The following is a 16,489-nucleotide window of genomic DNA, read 5'->3' as shown; positions in this document are numbered from 1 at the left end:
TCATTGCATTCCCACTCTTAGGATAGGTTTAGGAAAAAGTGAGATAATGACTTCATTTGCTGTCACAATTTACCTAAACTGGAAAAAAAAAAAAATTCTATTTAAGTTGATTTCCGAAGTGGGCAATAATCTTGAAAGAAGTCAGGAAACCTTGTCTTCCTTGATGATCATCTGTTTGCAATCATTCTCAGTCATTTTAACAAAGGATTGATTTCTAGCAATAGCTTTACCATTATGTATCAACCAATGCAATCTGACCCCCTCTTAGTGTCTGGAATATTGATCCACGAAAGCTGACTCTTCTCGGCTCTGCTTGGTACCTGAGCCAGGACTACAAAGTGTGATGGATAGGGGGAATTGTTAATTTGTGTTCTGGAGGGAAGTATTTGCTATATTAAAAGCCAGTTTGACAGAATCATCTTCACTATAAATTAATTTCCTTATGAACGGGACTCATTCTTGTAGAAATCACCAGTGTGGGTACTCGTCTCCATTATGTCCAAAGTTGTATATGAGAGAGGCAGAAGCTGTTCTGGTTCTGCACTGAGATCAGGAATGCCCTTGAGATAAATAACATAAAAATATGTAACCAGTTTACACCACAGAATCACAGAATAGCTGAGTTTGTAGGGCACCTCTCGAGATCATTTAGCCTACCTGCTAGCTCAGAACAGTCAAGTAGGACAGGCTGGCCAGGACTGTGTCCAGTTGCGTTTTGACAGCCTACAGAGGGCCTGCCTCAAGTGCTCTACTCACTATCCCTATTATAATTGTCAGCAGGCACCACTGAGTTCCTCTGTACTGGGAAAGCTGAGGCAGCCTAATGACACAGCTCCCAATTAACACGATGACGTACATAGCGTAGGTTTTGTTGGCAGTGCTGTTTTCAAGGAATCGGTGGCTCTGAAGTCCATGTCTTGAAATCCTTACTCATATTTTACTTGGATAAACATCCCATAGATTTTGAAAATGGAGACTACAGGAATAAGAGGGGACAGATCAGTCTCCAGAATTCAGACAGAGAGAACATCTTTCATGAGCCAAAAGGCATGAAGCAGTATGAGTGGGAAAATATCAAGCAGAAACTGATCCCTGCAGCATGGACACCTCCCTCCCCCTTCCTGTTTTGAGTACTTGTTACAAGAATCCAGGTGTGTTTGTAGACATTGCTGTGAGTGGATTTAGAAGCAGCAGAAAGAGCTGGATGTGTGCTGGCCAGGTAAGTTTCATGAGGACACTGGGCTGGGCTGGAGTGTCGTAAAATACTTCTGAGACTGAAAGATGTTATGTTGTCAGGTAAGAGATGTGCCATCTGGTTGCCTCATTTAAACATACGAGGGAAAATCAGGGGGAACTGTGAGATGTTAGGATAAATAATCCAAGGGTTATTTTTTATTTATTTCTGAATTATGATTATATGATAGTTTTAATCTCTTTTATATGAACATCCATCTCCTGGGAAGAATTTCTGTGATTTCTCACACCATGTGGTTATAAGCATATAGGTAGCATAAGGGAGCTGAGAGTAGTTTTCTCCCATATTTAAAATCAATAGCTCAACTCAAACAAAAAATCTTCCATCAACATGAGAGGCAACATCTTGTGACGCTCATGGTGAGAAAGGAGAGATTTCCAAGACTTCTCTGAATTTCAGCACATCTCATATTAAAGACCAGGACACCAGCACTTCTTTTCTCATGGTAGCAGATATCTCATCCCAGTTTTAGCCTTCTGCTTTGGGGAATGGACCTTGCAGGCCTGAAGAAGCTCTGGTTTTATCCAGAGGCTCAGTTTCCTCGACACTTTTCAGTCAGGGTCAAGCGTAATGGTTGTGCTGATCTTATTCAGGCTGTCAGCTTTTGGCAGCAGAAAAGGATAGCGCGTTTGTGCTGGTCTGCTTGGATTTGACATCATCCTTGAGTAGAACTGGACAAAGTGGATTGAGGCATCTGTAGATCCTGTGAAGCACAGAGCTGTATTTAATTAGCTCAGTCTAATTCAGAGAGACCTTTGCCACCCTTCGTGCTCACTGACCACAGACAACCGAGTGGCAAAGTGCCATTACCATGCATTTGTCACTGAGCTCTGTGTCTTTCTCGATCTCCACTAACTGCAGACCCTGTGGAAACAATGAATAGCAGCAATCACCATGGACATTTTCTCCCCTTTTGTTGGCTGGAATATTGCAGTTTTCTCTCCCTGAGATAAAAAAGTTGCACTTCAGTTTTCCATAAATTTTTGTACTGCAGAGAGGAAGCTCGTTCTGCTCGACTGAAGAATGCAGCTGTTTGTTTGCTGGTACAGAGGAGTTTTTCATGTGTATCAGACCGGTGTTTTATAAACAGAGCTAGTTTCTACCCACTCCACATGCCACCAAGACAGTGTGTTTTACTTTATAAATGTTCTACAGTACTCTTGTTCTTTCTTGAAACCACATATTTGCCTTTTCACCTCAAAACCTGAAACATCTTTATGATTATTTCCTGAATGGTGGATGTCAAAAGGAGAATTTAAGAAAGGAAATTTCAATAGTGTTGGATGTTGTTTTTATAATAGCCCAACAGAAATTAAATATAGAGACCTTTGGGATCTGTTGCAATTTACTGAAAGATGTTGACTATTCTTTAAGAATCCTTATGAATAGTGAAGCAAGTGCATCTATTGTAGTATGAGAATACCTCTAATTGTTTCCCCTTGATTTTGTGTTAATGCATCTAGACCTAAGGGCAGGGAAGAGTGTATTGTATCCATTGCCAATAAGTCAGTGCAATTAACTGCTGATAAATGCAAACTGACCTTGAGAGCTAATACATGGCTGCTTCTAATATCAAGAATCTAGTTTAGAACAGGCAGTACAGGAATCTGGCCCTGGATCAATGTAGGAAATGTCTTGAACAAATTGGGACCACAGAGGTCAGGCTTCTAAAAACATAATTAAATTGGGCCTGAACTAGAAGACTCACACATCAAAGAACTGCAGTGATCAAATGATTAGGGGATGAAGGAAGAGGGGGGGGCAGTAGAAAGAGAGAAAGAAACAGCAAAGAGTGTATGAGACAGCAACATTAGAGATGGTGTTTGAGAAGCAGAGAGTGTTTAAAGGCATAAAAAAGAAAATTTAGTCAAAGGCAGATTAAGTAAAAAAAACCCAAAATGTTTGAAATAAATATCAGGATGTGTTGGCACATACTAGAAAGCAAAGAGCATATAAAGAAACGAGGAACAATAAAGCATGAAGAAAGACAATATTAGGAATGCAATGAGAAAATCCTTGGATAATAGAGCCTATTGTTTGCAATATAAATTTAAATGTAGCATATAGCAGCTGGCCATTCTTATCTGATAAGACTGTCATTTTGTGAGTAGTTGGTGGGCAGAAACTGCGAAGTAAAGCTGAATATATATTTGAAATATTTGCAGCTTATATGTCTTATTTTATCACCTGTTTCCCCTTCATTTTAATTTTAAGAGACTTGTTCTTTTTTGCTGACTTAGTGCCAGTGAAAGGTGTTTTGTAGAGAACCCTGGGGATTGGAGGCTTCTCTTTCCTCATAAATAAACATAGAAAGTGTAGCAGAAAAGCAGCTATGCTCATCTTGCCTTCCACTCGCCTTCCTCTAGCTTCACCTGGAAGACTTCTCATCTTTCCTGGGACAAGGTCTCTTCAGATCAGTCAGTGTTTGACAGAAAGATGGCAGTACCTTGTGTGGTTTCACATTCAAACCTTTCAGCCTCATCTGCATGACTGAAATGTCATGATACTATTGTACTGTTGTTATTTATAAAGTAATAGACTGGAGGTGCTTTTTGTTTATCTTCCATTTGTTTTCACTGTGAGTTTCCCTGTGTACTCATTTGCACTAGTCAAGTTTTGTCCCCAGCCAGGAGAGTTATAAACATCCTCCAACATATACAAACTTGCTGCTGGCAAAGGCTGAGACTCTGAGCTATGGTTAAGTCATTGAAGTAGAAGAATGTGACATGTCAGGAAAGTAGGAAAAGCTTCTTTCTGGGGCTTCTGTGCTGCAGGTACTTGGAGCAGCAGACGGGGCACCTGGGACTGGAGTCACTTCAGCTCTGCACAGACATCCACTCCCTCTGGCTTCTGTTGACTGTCAGCCTTGGGATGATAATGAAGCAGTGACTGAGCTGGAGAAAGGGCTGAAAAGCTGTCTCTTATCTGCAATCTCCCTCTCTGTGCTGTGACAACAGCCTTCCCCATAAACTCTCTTTACACACCCAGAGTCTCCAGGTACCTTGCAAACAACTGATTAGTAGAAGTCAATAGGTGTATTTAGCTTTCTACAGGTGAGAAAGAAAGTTAAGTGAAACTATAATGTATCAAGGCAATGGTAAAGTAATCCAGGAGTTACCATTAAGGCCCTGGGACGCAGACTCATGGTCTTTCCTTTATGTAATTACTCAAACACTATTCACAACCCTAAGTTTGTATTGACAAATTGTACAGGGACAACAAGTCTTATGCATGTAAATATCACAGTGCAGAAAGAAGGTATGAGGGTCAAGAGAGCTGGGTTTTCCAGAAGGGACATGGTGAGTAACCTTGGGCAAGATATTAGAGCCAGATTGTGCCTCTTCATACTCACCTGCATAAACAAGGTAGTAGTAGCAGTCTCTTCTGTAAAGTGTATTGAGAACCCCATATGAAACAACAACTATTACCACCACAAGTCCACACCTCCTTTCTCTTTTCTGTCCAGTGACACAGCAGTTTAGAAATATACAACTCTATAACCAGATGTGACACCGTCTACAACTTAAAAAACTCAATATTCAGACAGTAGAAATAATGGGAGTGTTAAGTCCTCCAGAGAACAATGAATTATCCTCCTGCATGAGAATCAGAAATTGAGAGTGACTAGAAAGAGAAAATTTAACTGACAAATCTATTTCTGTACAAACTAAGTGAAAAACAAGAAATTACAGTAAAATATTTACCAGGCTTGAGAAAGAGCCCAGAGCCTGTGAAGGCTGTGTTGTAGCATGGATGACACATTTCCTTCTCAGACTTCTGCTGTTTTCTTACCAAACCGTAAACCAATGACAAGGAAAAACCAATGGGGTTGTATTCCCTGTAGTAGGGGACGTCTGCAACTGAATGCCAAGGTTAACATGCTTAGGAATTCTAATCTGGAACATTCAGCTTTTTTTATTATTTTTTTTTTACTTCAGTTTGCCTTGCCCAGGTTTGGTAGCATCTCTAAAACTTTGCATGTGAGTTTCTGTGCTAAACTAAATTTATGAGAAACACCAAAAAAAACATGTTTCTGTATGTTTGCCTTGTTTTTCATACCAGTGTCTCTATTAGTGTAGGTTGTACATGAAAGAAAAACTGCAGTACATATTGCTAATAGACAATACTTCCTAAGGGATATTGGACAGAGTTTGTATCTAGGGTTTAATGAACGGTCAATAAAAAAATTAGGTAACAAACCCAGATAAACAAGAGAATCCCGATTTTAATTATCCCCCTTTTCCTTTGATGTGGAAGGAAATAAGAATATATGAAGGCTTTTATAAGAATTAGCGTAAGCTAGGGATAAAGAGCTACCTGAGGAGCTGCTGTTATGGCTCAGAGCTGACAGGAACTTGGATTCAGATGATGAGAACAGGCCTTCAGTTGTATTTGCAAAAAGCAATAGGGTCTGTTGATGGACATTTGTGTTTCACACCATAGGCAATATCTCTAAGAGAGCTGTTACTTAATACCTGTGCAGCTTCTCTGTATGTTCAAAATGAGTAAGATGAAATAACTGGTAACTTCTCTGTTATGCTGATAAAGCAAAATGCAGGATTGCTGCAAAGAACCAGATAAACAAGTGAACTGGATGGCTAAAAACAGCAAAAGGGCTCAGCTTAGCTGACTCATGAGTTTGTAGATGAAATGTGATGGAGACTGGCACACAGCATTAAAATAGGAGGCAAAGGTAAATGTTGGGAGGCATTAAATTAAAAAAAAAAAAAAAAAAAAAAAAAAAAAGAAAGAACCTGCAAATAGTGAAGGAAAAAACAAAACAAACAGAAAAAAAAGCCCACAAACAAAGAACCTTAAGCAAACAAACATAACAAACCACCACCACCACCAACAACTAAACACACACAAACCCCAAACCAAGTCATTTTTAATTTGTGCTGTTGCAAATGTTCTGCATTTCTTCTGACCAAGAAGTGGTGATTGGGAAATCACCATCCTCCACAGATATGGGTGGATTGGAAAGCTGTAAGAAACTGGTCAAATAAAGCCATTGTTGATGCAACACATCCCCAAACATGGAAAACAGGTTATTTCTTCCCGTGGGCAGGAGCCACCAGGTAACTGCACAGCTGCTTCAGGGCTTCTCTTACCCCTCACCTGCAGCTTGTCATCTATTGGTTCAGGCAACTCAGGGGCAGTGTCTTGCTCCTGAAAAAACTGAAACTGCATGTAGCTGAAGTAGATACAGATGCACAAGCACATATCAAGTGTTGTTACCTAAGCTTCTCTGTTTACAAAACCTCTACACTTGGATTTTCTAAATGGCATTTCTGTTTATTTTGTTTCTGTGTGCTTACAAGTAACTGCACGTTTAAATTTTGTGCATATTCAAAAATCACACAGGTAGCTAAGAAGTCTTTTTACTCAAAAGATCAGGCAGTTAATGCCTGTGTTTCCCAGTCAGTGAAGGTAGAATAATGAAAGTGCAGTTATTTTCTCAGGTAAAAATCACACTCAAGAAAATCTGGCTATGATTATTAAGGTTATAATGTGCCACTCACAATTTCTGGCTAGAGTTATTTTTTTTTCTATTTGGCCAGAAGTTTCACTCACTCATATATATCATTTCTTGTTGACAAAACCTATTTGTGAGATTGTTCAGGTTTCATGAGACCACTTTTGGAAAAGTATTAAAAAAAGCATTCAAAATACTTATTTCTGGTGTTTCTAAGGTGTAATGTTTTCATTTTGAAATGATGTGGTTTGTGCAGGTATTTGCCTAAAGTAGCATGATTTTTAATTAAATAAATCAAACATGCCTATTGGATTCATGCTGGAGGACTGAATTAATCTAGTTATCACAATCATCATTCAGGAATTAAAAACTGAACCATAATACAAATGATACTGACCTTGGCATTGAAGGTAGACATCTTTCTAGACTAAAAATTTCCATCTTCTGCAGTAGAAGAGATTTAGGGTAATTGCTAAGTGGAATTTTAAGCTTGAAACCACATGCCAGATCAGACAAGGTCTACAGATCAACTATAATGAAGTAGTCACACCTGTACCATTTGGGTGGAAAATCTCTTATTTTGTTAACTAGATCACTAAATAATACTCAGATTTCCATGATGTGTTTCCAGAAACAGCAGCCCCCACTATAACAACAATGTAGCTGTTTTCACAGAACGATGTCACTATCTAGTGCCAGTTCTTTAAAAAACATCCCAGGACTGTGGACATCAAGGCCCATTGAAGTGAACTGGAATGGGCATGCAGGTTCCCTGAATAATTTTGCTGGTTTGCATCCTTATCAGCATCTACATCCCTGAGCTTTCAGGAATGCATTTTTCTGTGAAAACTAGTACAAAGTCTGGCTTCCAAAGCATGTGTGTCCCTGATTGACCTACTCCTGAATTATATTAGGACTGCAGAGTGAGTGTACTGCTTATCGAACACCGGAGAACTTGTATAGCTCAGACCACATTAGTAGCAGAGCAGTCTGCATCTTTTCTAAAAAGGCTGAACTCAGGTTAAAGCCTTTTCAGCAGCCAGGATATTAGTCACTCTTCCATGTGGATTCTCTGATACAAAACAAGAGGTGAACTCAGGATGTATTATTTCCTCTGCAGAAGCCTAATAAAGCTAATGAAGTCTCTCTGCTCTTCTTTAATGAAACTTCCTCCATATTCTTGAAATGTGTGAGTAGTAAATATTTCTGAGGCTTCTGCATTTCAGATTTTATCTGAAATTATGAAAATGTCCCAAATGTCTTGTGGGGAAGTGCCAGACAAGCAGATGCTCAGAAGTACACAGAATGTGTTCACTAAGTTTTATTTTCTCACAAAATGAATCTCAAAAGCTTGACTAATTTTGCACATTTCTTAAAAACCAAGGGCTTATAATGATGTCTTCATTTCAGCAAAGCACTTGTAAAAGTGAGGTGGGATCTATAATAACAGACATACACCTGGTTTTCTCTTGACTTAAGATCTCTTGTTTCTTTTCCTAGGAACTAGGATGTAACTATATCCTAGGATGTAAGTGCTTTGTGGTCACTAAGGCTATTAGACACACATACTGTCCAGCATATCTTTGGCAGAGGAGCTACGAGCAGATCAAAACCACTGTGAAAAATGAAAATCCTCATGTACACACATATGTGAGCACACATTTTTCCATTAGTGCTCAAAATGCTCTTTCCAGGTGTCATCTATATAATGCAAGGAAGTGACTCTAGGAAGGGAATTTATACCGTGCATTTCAAGAGCTCGATTAAGCATCACTTGCTAGTAGTTGAACTATGTCAAACAGAAACAAGGTGTTGATATTTTTGACTGACTTGGAAATTTGTCTGGTAAGATATGGGCTTATGATTGTCTTTCAAGTATTACAGATTTTAAACCTTCATAGAAGTGTTCAAGGTTCTTTTTTCAGCCTAAGTAACCTCAAATGTGACTAATCACAGGGCGTAACTCTGCTGGAACATTAGCATAGGGATTAGTTCTTTTAGAGTGTATAAAATGTCTTGCTTTTAATGGAAGAAATGAGATGCCTTAGTAAACTAGGAGACATGAAAGGATGAAAACATATATCTGCATTATAGCTGTGAGGCCCCTGCGCCAGACACCATCAGTGTTATAGCTCTGTACCTCAGCAGAAAAGCTGCTGTGAGGTCAGAGCTTTCCCTACACAAATCTCACGGAGAACAGAGGTTTGTGGTGTGTGATGTATGTTTCACCACACTTATAGCCTGCTGACGCGAAGATGTTCAGGTGGTAAGTGAATTACATCTGACCTAGCTCTGCACCTGGCTAGATACATTGGCAATTTGGGCTTTTGATAAAGGCATCACTTCAGTCTTGGGAATGATAAAGAAATTGGGTAAAGTTAGTACTTAAAAAAACCCGAAGTACTTTAAAAAATATCAGGGAAAGATCAGGGAAAAATTATGAAAAGTAGAGAAAAGCTTCCCAAAAATGCACATAACTAGACAGAAGTTTTTGCCAATGGAAGACTGAAAGAGACCAGCATCCTCCTGTGTGTGATAGCCCTGCCTGAGAAAATATTGGGTTATTTCCTTGGAGATCTGTTGGATGGATTAAATCAGCCTTCACAGAATGAACCCTCTTGAAAATTGCCTTTTATGGGTTATCCTTACCTCTGCTCTGGATCCAGTTATAATCAGTTCTTGAAAGACTGTAAGCATAACAGAATTGTTCTGACATTTTAGACCTTTCTGAGTAGGCTTCGTTTGTAGTCACATACCTCTTCAGTAGAGCTCTTCCTAAACACTACCAAACCAGGACTACCTCCAGGGCTGGGGAGCACAGAGCAGGTAGGATGACCCCCACTGTGCCCAGAGAGGTGAAAACAAGGGAACAGCACTCACATACAGCAAACTGCATAAATGAACCTGATGGTGGTGCTAGGGTAGTAAAATACTTTTTGTTGCAACCTTGCTATGGCTTCAGTATTCAAGACAAAGTTGTACTAAGGGCAATAAATTTGTTATAATTCACCCTTTTTTTTCTGTTACTCTGGAAGCATTATCAGTCAAATTAATATGGGTGTAACTTAAAAAGGAAGCCACAAATACCTGAAAAGTGTGTACTTGTAAATATTCTCCCTCTGTGATTTATAATTTGTAAGGTCACTGGAGAAAGCAAGCAATTTGCATGTTAAAGCTATTAATTGTTTTCAATAAAATTAGGTCCTTAGAGAGTTTAGCCAAAATCTAAGTTGCACTGTACAAATGCACATCTGATGATAAGCCACCTTAACCCCTAGGAGTGCAGCAACTTGAGCAAACCCAAAAGACAAAGGGTAAACAAAAGCAGTAGATAGTTATCCCCAGTCTGAGACTGTGAGCCCAGAGGTACATAACTGACTTTAAACACCTGAATGGTCTCCCAGATGCTCACAAAGCTAGCAGTAGCTTAACACCCAACCCCTGTTTCAATATATGTAGTCCTGAGGACAAATTCAGGTGCAGAAACATATTTCTTGTTGCTATAGCCATCCCTTGCTGAGCTAGGCATAAATACGGACCGAGGGTATGGACCAGGGAGTACATGAGACCTATCTCTCCCACACTATTTTCATCAATGCAAGGGATTAAGGAGTAGTTTTCATCCTGGCAGGGTCCTGTCCCCTTTTGAGTATTGTATATTAGACTGCTTCAGAGAATGTGCATGAAACTTCACCTGTTACTACAGCCCTTCAAGCTTTGTAGCTGGGGAGTAGACTTTCTAGTCACAGAGGTTTATTGAAAACAGAGATAAGAGAAGGTAAAGAAAAATGAAAAGGGTAGCTCCCAGAAAGAAAAACAAAACAAAACAAAACAAAAAAACCCCAAACCAAACAAAACAAAAACAACCAATTCCTCCATGGCACCTACAAAGCTGAAGAAAAGTATATGAAGTCACCCATACAGTCTCTAGAAGGTGAGTCCCAGGGCACTTGGAGACAGTAGAATCAGAGCTGCTATCCATCCACCCTTCCTTTATTTATTTATTTTTTTATTATTATTTTCTTTCTCCGGCTTGTATGCTGCAGCTATAGTTTATTTGTCTGACAGTTACCTTGTACTTGGTGCTGTAGTACGCAAAGGTTATTGGAATTTATATGCAAAGCTCAATGAATATAGATTTAAAAAATGCCTCAGAGACATTCCTGAAATGAGATGCCCAATCTCAGAAGTCGTATCTTTATGAGGAAAATTTGAATACAAAACACCAAAGTTTATGGCTCTTGCATATATTAATTCATGCCAATCCATGTTATAAGAGGACTAAAGGGGCTATTTTTCATCTTGGGCTGAGAGAGGAACTCCGACAGATTTACTGACTTGCTGTGAGAAATCTACTTTATCTGACTGATAGATACCTTTAAAATGTAAATCAGAATGGTGAGCTTATCGCAAGACTACCATTAGTAGCCCATAAGATGCGTGGTGTTGCAGGTCAGAAGAGATTTTGGGAACAAGGTGATCAAAATGGTCAGCAAAAATAGATCGTAAATTGACATTTTATTTTCTGTCTTATAAGAAAGCTGTGAGAACTGAAATCAAAATTGTTTTTATTTTACATCATCCTTTTGACAATTAGCAATTACCATGACTATGTAGGAGAATCTAGATTTTAGGAGATATTATTATAATTGTGCAGACTCTCAAATTCTAACCCCATCTGTGGCACATTTGCCTTGTTTGTCTCGAGAGGAAAAGGAAAACCAGCTGACCTATGAAAACCCCAGATGTTCTCCTTAAGGAGCCCTGCCCACCTCTGTTCTCTCCAATGTTCTATAAAGAGCCCTTTTGCTTTGTACCGTATTTGCTCTGTTGTGAACTGGTCACTTCAGGAACACCATGTAGAGAAACCCAAGGCTCAGAAGCTTGAAATACCAATGCTGGCAAAAATCACAAAGGATAGAAATTTCCTCTGCAGACAATGGAGATTCACATTAATACCTTCAAATGCATTAGTAACTGGAATGAGAGCAGCTATCGTATTTCCATGCTAGTATGGTTTTACTGTTTTGTCCTCCTGCTGGTAAAATCACAAATTGCACTTGCTGTGTCTTTTTCATGCATACATGCAAGCACACACAGGCAGATGATGCACTTTCAAGCCATCCACAGATGGTTTTCCCATCAGGGTTTACTTTACCATTTAGATCTCCTGTTTCACATCCTCCTCTCAGTGTTGCAGTCCCTATTTTCTGTAATTAACTTCTGTTCCTCCCTCATTTTTTTTTTTTCACAAACGCTTTTCACTCTGGTGCTTAGCGTCAGCCATCTCCCCAAAGCACTGTGATATTTAACAGCATCCGGAAAAAATGTGGTTAGAGAATTGGGACACTTAAAGGAGACACTGCTCTCGTAAGTGTGCATTCACATTTTTGAATAGATATTCAGAGGGTAGGAATGTAGATGAGGGAGAAGTTATGAAAGGGCTTATTACTAATTAACTGTATCTATTTCTCCCCCTTTTAAACTGCTTTTTGTTTATCATTTCAGCTGGTAGGGTAATACACTAAATTAAAGCTGCAGAACACAATTATAATTAAGATTCAAAAGCCAATTGCCTGTTAGTAAACTACCAATTGATAATAATATAAGGGATATTTATAGCTCTTTGCTAAGTATGCTGCAGATTTGCATCAATAACATATTTACTATCTCCAAACATTTTGTTCAGTAGCCTTTTATTTACTATTGAAGGTAAAATTACTCGTCTCAAGCAATCCTTTCTAAAAGTATCTAGCTTTTATCTTGTTTGCAGAGTTCAGCAAACACAGATGCTCCTATGAAATAGCAATAACAGTATATAATTATTGACATCTCACCATGCAGAAAACCTTGCCATAAAGAACATACTATGCATAGGTCAGCACTCATAACATTTTGTATTTCTACGGCTCCTTCTTTCTGAGTCATCATACATGTTCTATAGAGGGGAAACCAAACCAAGTTACATGGGAGGTGAACCAGCCACCTTTGGGCAGAGCCCTGAACATAGGGCACTTGTTCTTCCTTTCACAGAGAGGTGGATCAAGACCTGTTTAAAGAGTTAAAAAAAAAATACTGAAGTGATAGATTTTGGGTTCTGTTTGGTGTCTGTTACTTGGAGATTAATAACTAACATTTATTATTTCTTTCAATTATTGTAAAATGTCTATGTAACTGTCATTTGAGCTGTGTGATGAAGTGTAAATAATTGTGATGTGACTTTTTTTGTGAAGTATGTTTCTTGTGTCATATGTTTGCTAAAGTTTGAGTGGCCTTGTGGTGCTAATTACTGGAGTCATTATGAGATACTACGTCTTATCCCACGATGTATACAGCAATAAGTACCCAGCTTCAGCACTGGTGACTGTCTGCCATCTACTGTGTAGGCACTAAGGGGGCAATTGATAAAACATGAGAGTTTCCCATGTCTTACTGTGCCATGACTGCTCTTGAAATACAGGTGCCAAAAACTGCTAAGCAGATGAACAGAAGGGATATGGTGTGTACCAAGGACTCAGGACAGTGATGCAAAGTTACATGGTGGGGGTGATGTAGGTTAAAGTGAGGGGAGATTTGTCCATGGGAAATCATAGCTTGAATTGTGCCTGTAGCTACTGCTGCAAGTGAGGAACTTGGAGACTAGGGCACACCATCTTGGCACAAAAGCCTGGGAGACCCTTCACAAAAATATAGCTCAATATGCACTTTTGCTGAAAGGGTGAATGAGGGTTAGAAGTGAATGAACTGCCCATTCCTTGGGTCTCATTGATGACAGGGTCTACGCAAGGAAGAAACAGAAAGAAAACAATTTTAACTATATCCTGCATGTGTGGAAAGAAGGTCAGCAAACCTATGTAAGAAGATATTCTTAAACCTGAAGCAGCGCTGCAACTTCTCCCAGCCACAACTGGCCCTCCAAGTCAGACTGTAAAACATTTTTTATTCTTCAAAGACACACACCTTACAGTTGAAGCTGGAAAAACATGTGATAGCTGGAAAAAAATAAAAGAAAAAAAAAAAGGAGAGAGAGAGAGGTGTAAAGAGAAAGAGGTAGGATGCACAGGAGGACCATGGACGCATGTGAGAACACCACTATCACTACAACAGAAAGGATGGCAGGGTATTAGCATGAGGACATCAGAAAGCTTGTCAGGAGCCTAAGGTAGCATAGACTTCATCTGCCTGTCTTCTTTTTGGAGCTAGATGATGTTGTCCTTCCCACAGGTTGACTGAACACAGGGTGAATCCAGGTGACAATTATGCAAGTGATTTCTGCTTCCTGTGCTGCTTATCACGTATTTTGTTATGGGTGGGCAAGTGAACTGACTTGCCACAGGACTGGCCAGATAATTACATGGTCATTACTAACCATATTACTGAAGTGTAAATATGCAGTTATTTTTATCCATAAAATCAGCTCTTTCAACCCTAAGACTAATTCCACATTATTATGCAGCAGTATGTAATTACTATAAGACAGCTTCTACCCTCAAAGAAGCAGACACTGTTCCAAATGAAATCTTTCAAGGTTTTAAGTAAGCCATGCCACCTGATGGCAAGATTTGTCTTCTACCAGCTACCTAATAAAAATTATAAAATTGTAATGAGAAAACAGGTCATCAATCACAAGATCCTGTTATGCGGCATAAGAACTAAGGATTCCTATCCCATTTGCATTTGGAATGAAAATCACATTTTTTTTAAGAAAGAAATGCATTATGTGGGGAAAAATGTTGCAATAACACTTAACATTCCCATCCCAGAATGCTGGCCACTTTAGATGTGATTCCTGAAAGGAGGCACTGCAAAGGCTCTCTGGAAGTAGATGGTAGGTAAAACATAAGAAGAAACATAACTATGCCATAGCTGCTGATGTTCCTTGTAACACTTTTCATTTCTTGCAGGTACTGTTGTGTGATTTACCATGGAAAAATTGCTCTGCAGCATCCTGGTCTTTGGAATGGCTGTCACGGTCAACGCTTGTCCCAAATACTGTGTCTGTCAGAACCTGTCTGAGTCACTGGGGACTTTGTGTCCTTCCAAGGGTCTTCTTTTTGTACCACTAGACATAGATCGAAGGACTGTTGAACTCCGACTTGGGGGCAACTTTATTATTAATATCAGCCGACAGGATTTTGCTAATATGTCTGGACTTGTTGACCTTACTTTGTCCAGAAACACCATCAGTTACATACAGCCTTATTCCTTCACTGACTTGGAGAGCCTTCGGTCTTTACATCTGGACAGCAACAGGCTGCCTGACATTGGAGAGGATATTTTGAGAGGTTTAATTAACCTTCAGCATTTGATTTTAAACAACAACCAGCTAAGCAGCATCTCTGATGAAGCCTTTGAGGATTTTTTGCTGACACTGGAAGACTTAGACCTTTCCTATAACAACCTCCGAAGCATTCCATGGGAATCTATAAGGAAGATGATAAACTTGCACCAGCTCAGTTTGGATCATAACCTGATAGATTATATTACGGAGGGGACGTTTGCAGATCTTCAGAAATTGGCCAGATTGGATCTAACATCCAACAGACTTCAGAAGCTCCCTCCTGACCCTATATTTGCGAGATCTCAAGTAATTCCATTAGCTGTTACCCCATTTTCTCCACCTTTGTCTTTGAGCTTTGGGGGCAACCCACTGCATTGCAACTGCGAGCTACTCTGGTTAAGGCGACTTGACAGAGATGATGATATGGAAACCTGTGCTTCTCCTCCAGGTTTGAAGGGAAGGTACTTCTGGTATGTGCGGGAGGAAGAATTCGTTTGTGAGCCTCCTCTTATTACACAACATACTCACAAGTTGCTGGTTTTGGAAGGGCAAACTGCCACTCTGAAATGTAAAGCTATTGGGGATCCCACACCCATCATTCACTGGGTGGCCCCTGATGACCGTCTCATTGGGAACTCTTCAAGGACAGCTGTCTATGACAATGGCACCTTAGATATCCTTATTACCACTTCCAAGGATTACGGGACTTTCACATGCATAGCAGCCAATGCTGCCGGAGAGTCCACTGCAACGATTGAGCTCTCAATTGTTCAGCTCCCCCATCTCAGCAATGGTACAGGCCGAGCAGCTCCACCAAAATCCAGGCTCTCGGACATCACCAGCTCCAGCAAATCTAACCGAGGAGAAACAAAAGGCCCACCTGAAAGGGCTGTCTTGGTATCAGATGTGACCACTACCTCAGCTTTGGTCAAATGGACAGTGAGCAAGTCAGCCCCTCGGGTAAAAATGTATCAGCTGCAGTATAATTGCTCGGATGATGAAGTCCTGATCTACAGGTAAATGCATTTGCTGTTTTGTCTTCTGATACTGGCAGAGGGAGGAAAGCAGGATATGAAGTCTTTTATTTTTAGGTCACTGATCTGACTTTTAACTGAGGTATCACTGCCACTGTCACCAATAGCATTAGTGGTGTCTGATAAATTTGCATTGTTTCTCTCAGTTTATCTGTGGGTCCATTCATCACTTTTCTGTCTAAATCATACATTATTAATCTCTGTAGTATTCATTACCTAACAACAGCTGTTTTCAGTAAAATTTCCAATTTAAGAAAAAATAGTTCCACAGCTGGTAGCCTCCTTACTAGGCTTAACGACGAAAGAAAAACTTGACAGGCTAGGAGTCAGAAGTTTCCTTTTCCACCTCCTGTAGGTGGGACTGAAAGATACTACAGAGAGGAAGCAACGTGGGAGGAAGTTTGTGCTGTCTACCCATAACACAGGCTTTAATTATTCTGTGA

The 16,489-nt window shown here is 39.7% G+C and overlaps 1 protein-coding gene across 1 annotated transcript in view; it reads left to right on the top strand.

Annotated features, from left to right (window-relative positions):
- Nucleotides 1-14,655: 14,655 nt before the first annotated feature.
- The window catches only part of LRFN2 (leucine rich repeat and fibronectin type III domain containing 2), a gene marked incomplete at both ends in the record, with an annotated part of 41,766 nt that continues 39,932 nt past the window's right edge, over nt 14,656-16,489 (top strand). The window contains one exon of the mRNA XM_080342534.1: nt 14,656-16,028. Within this exon, the coding sequence (XP_080198660.1) occupies nt 14,656-16,028 (1,373 nt within the window). The remainder of the gene's footprint in view (nt 16,029-16,489) is intronic.

The sequence above is a fragment of the Nesoenas mayeri genome, assembly GCF_963082525.1.
Source record: "Nesoenas mayeri genome assembly, chromosome: 3".
Lineage (NCBI taxonomy): Eukaryota > Metazoa > Chordata > Aves > Columbiformes > Columbidae > Nesoenas > Nesoenas mayeri.
The sequence above is the reverse complement of the archived record's forward strand: the minus strand, read 5'-3'. Positions and strand labels throughout refer to the sequence as shown.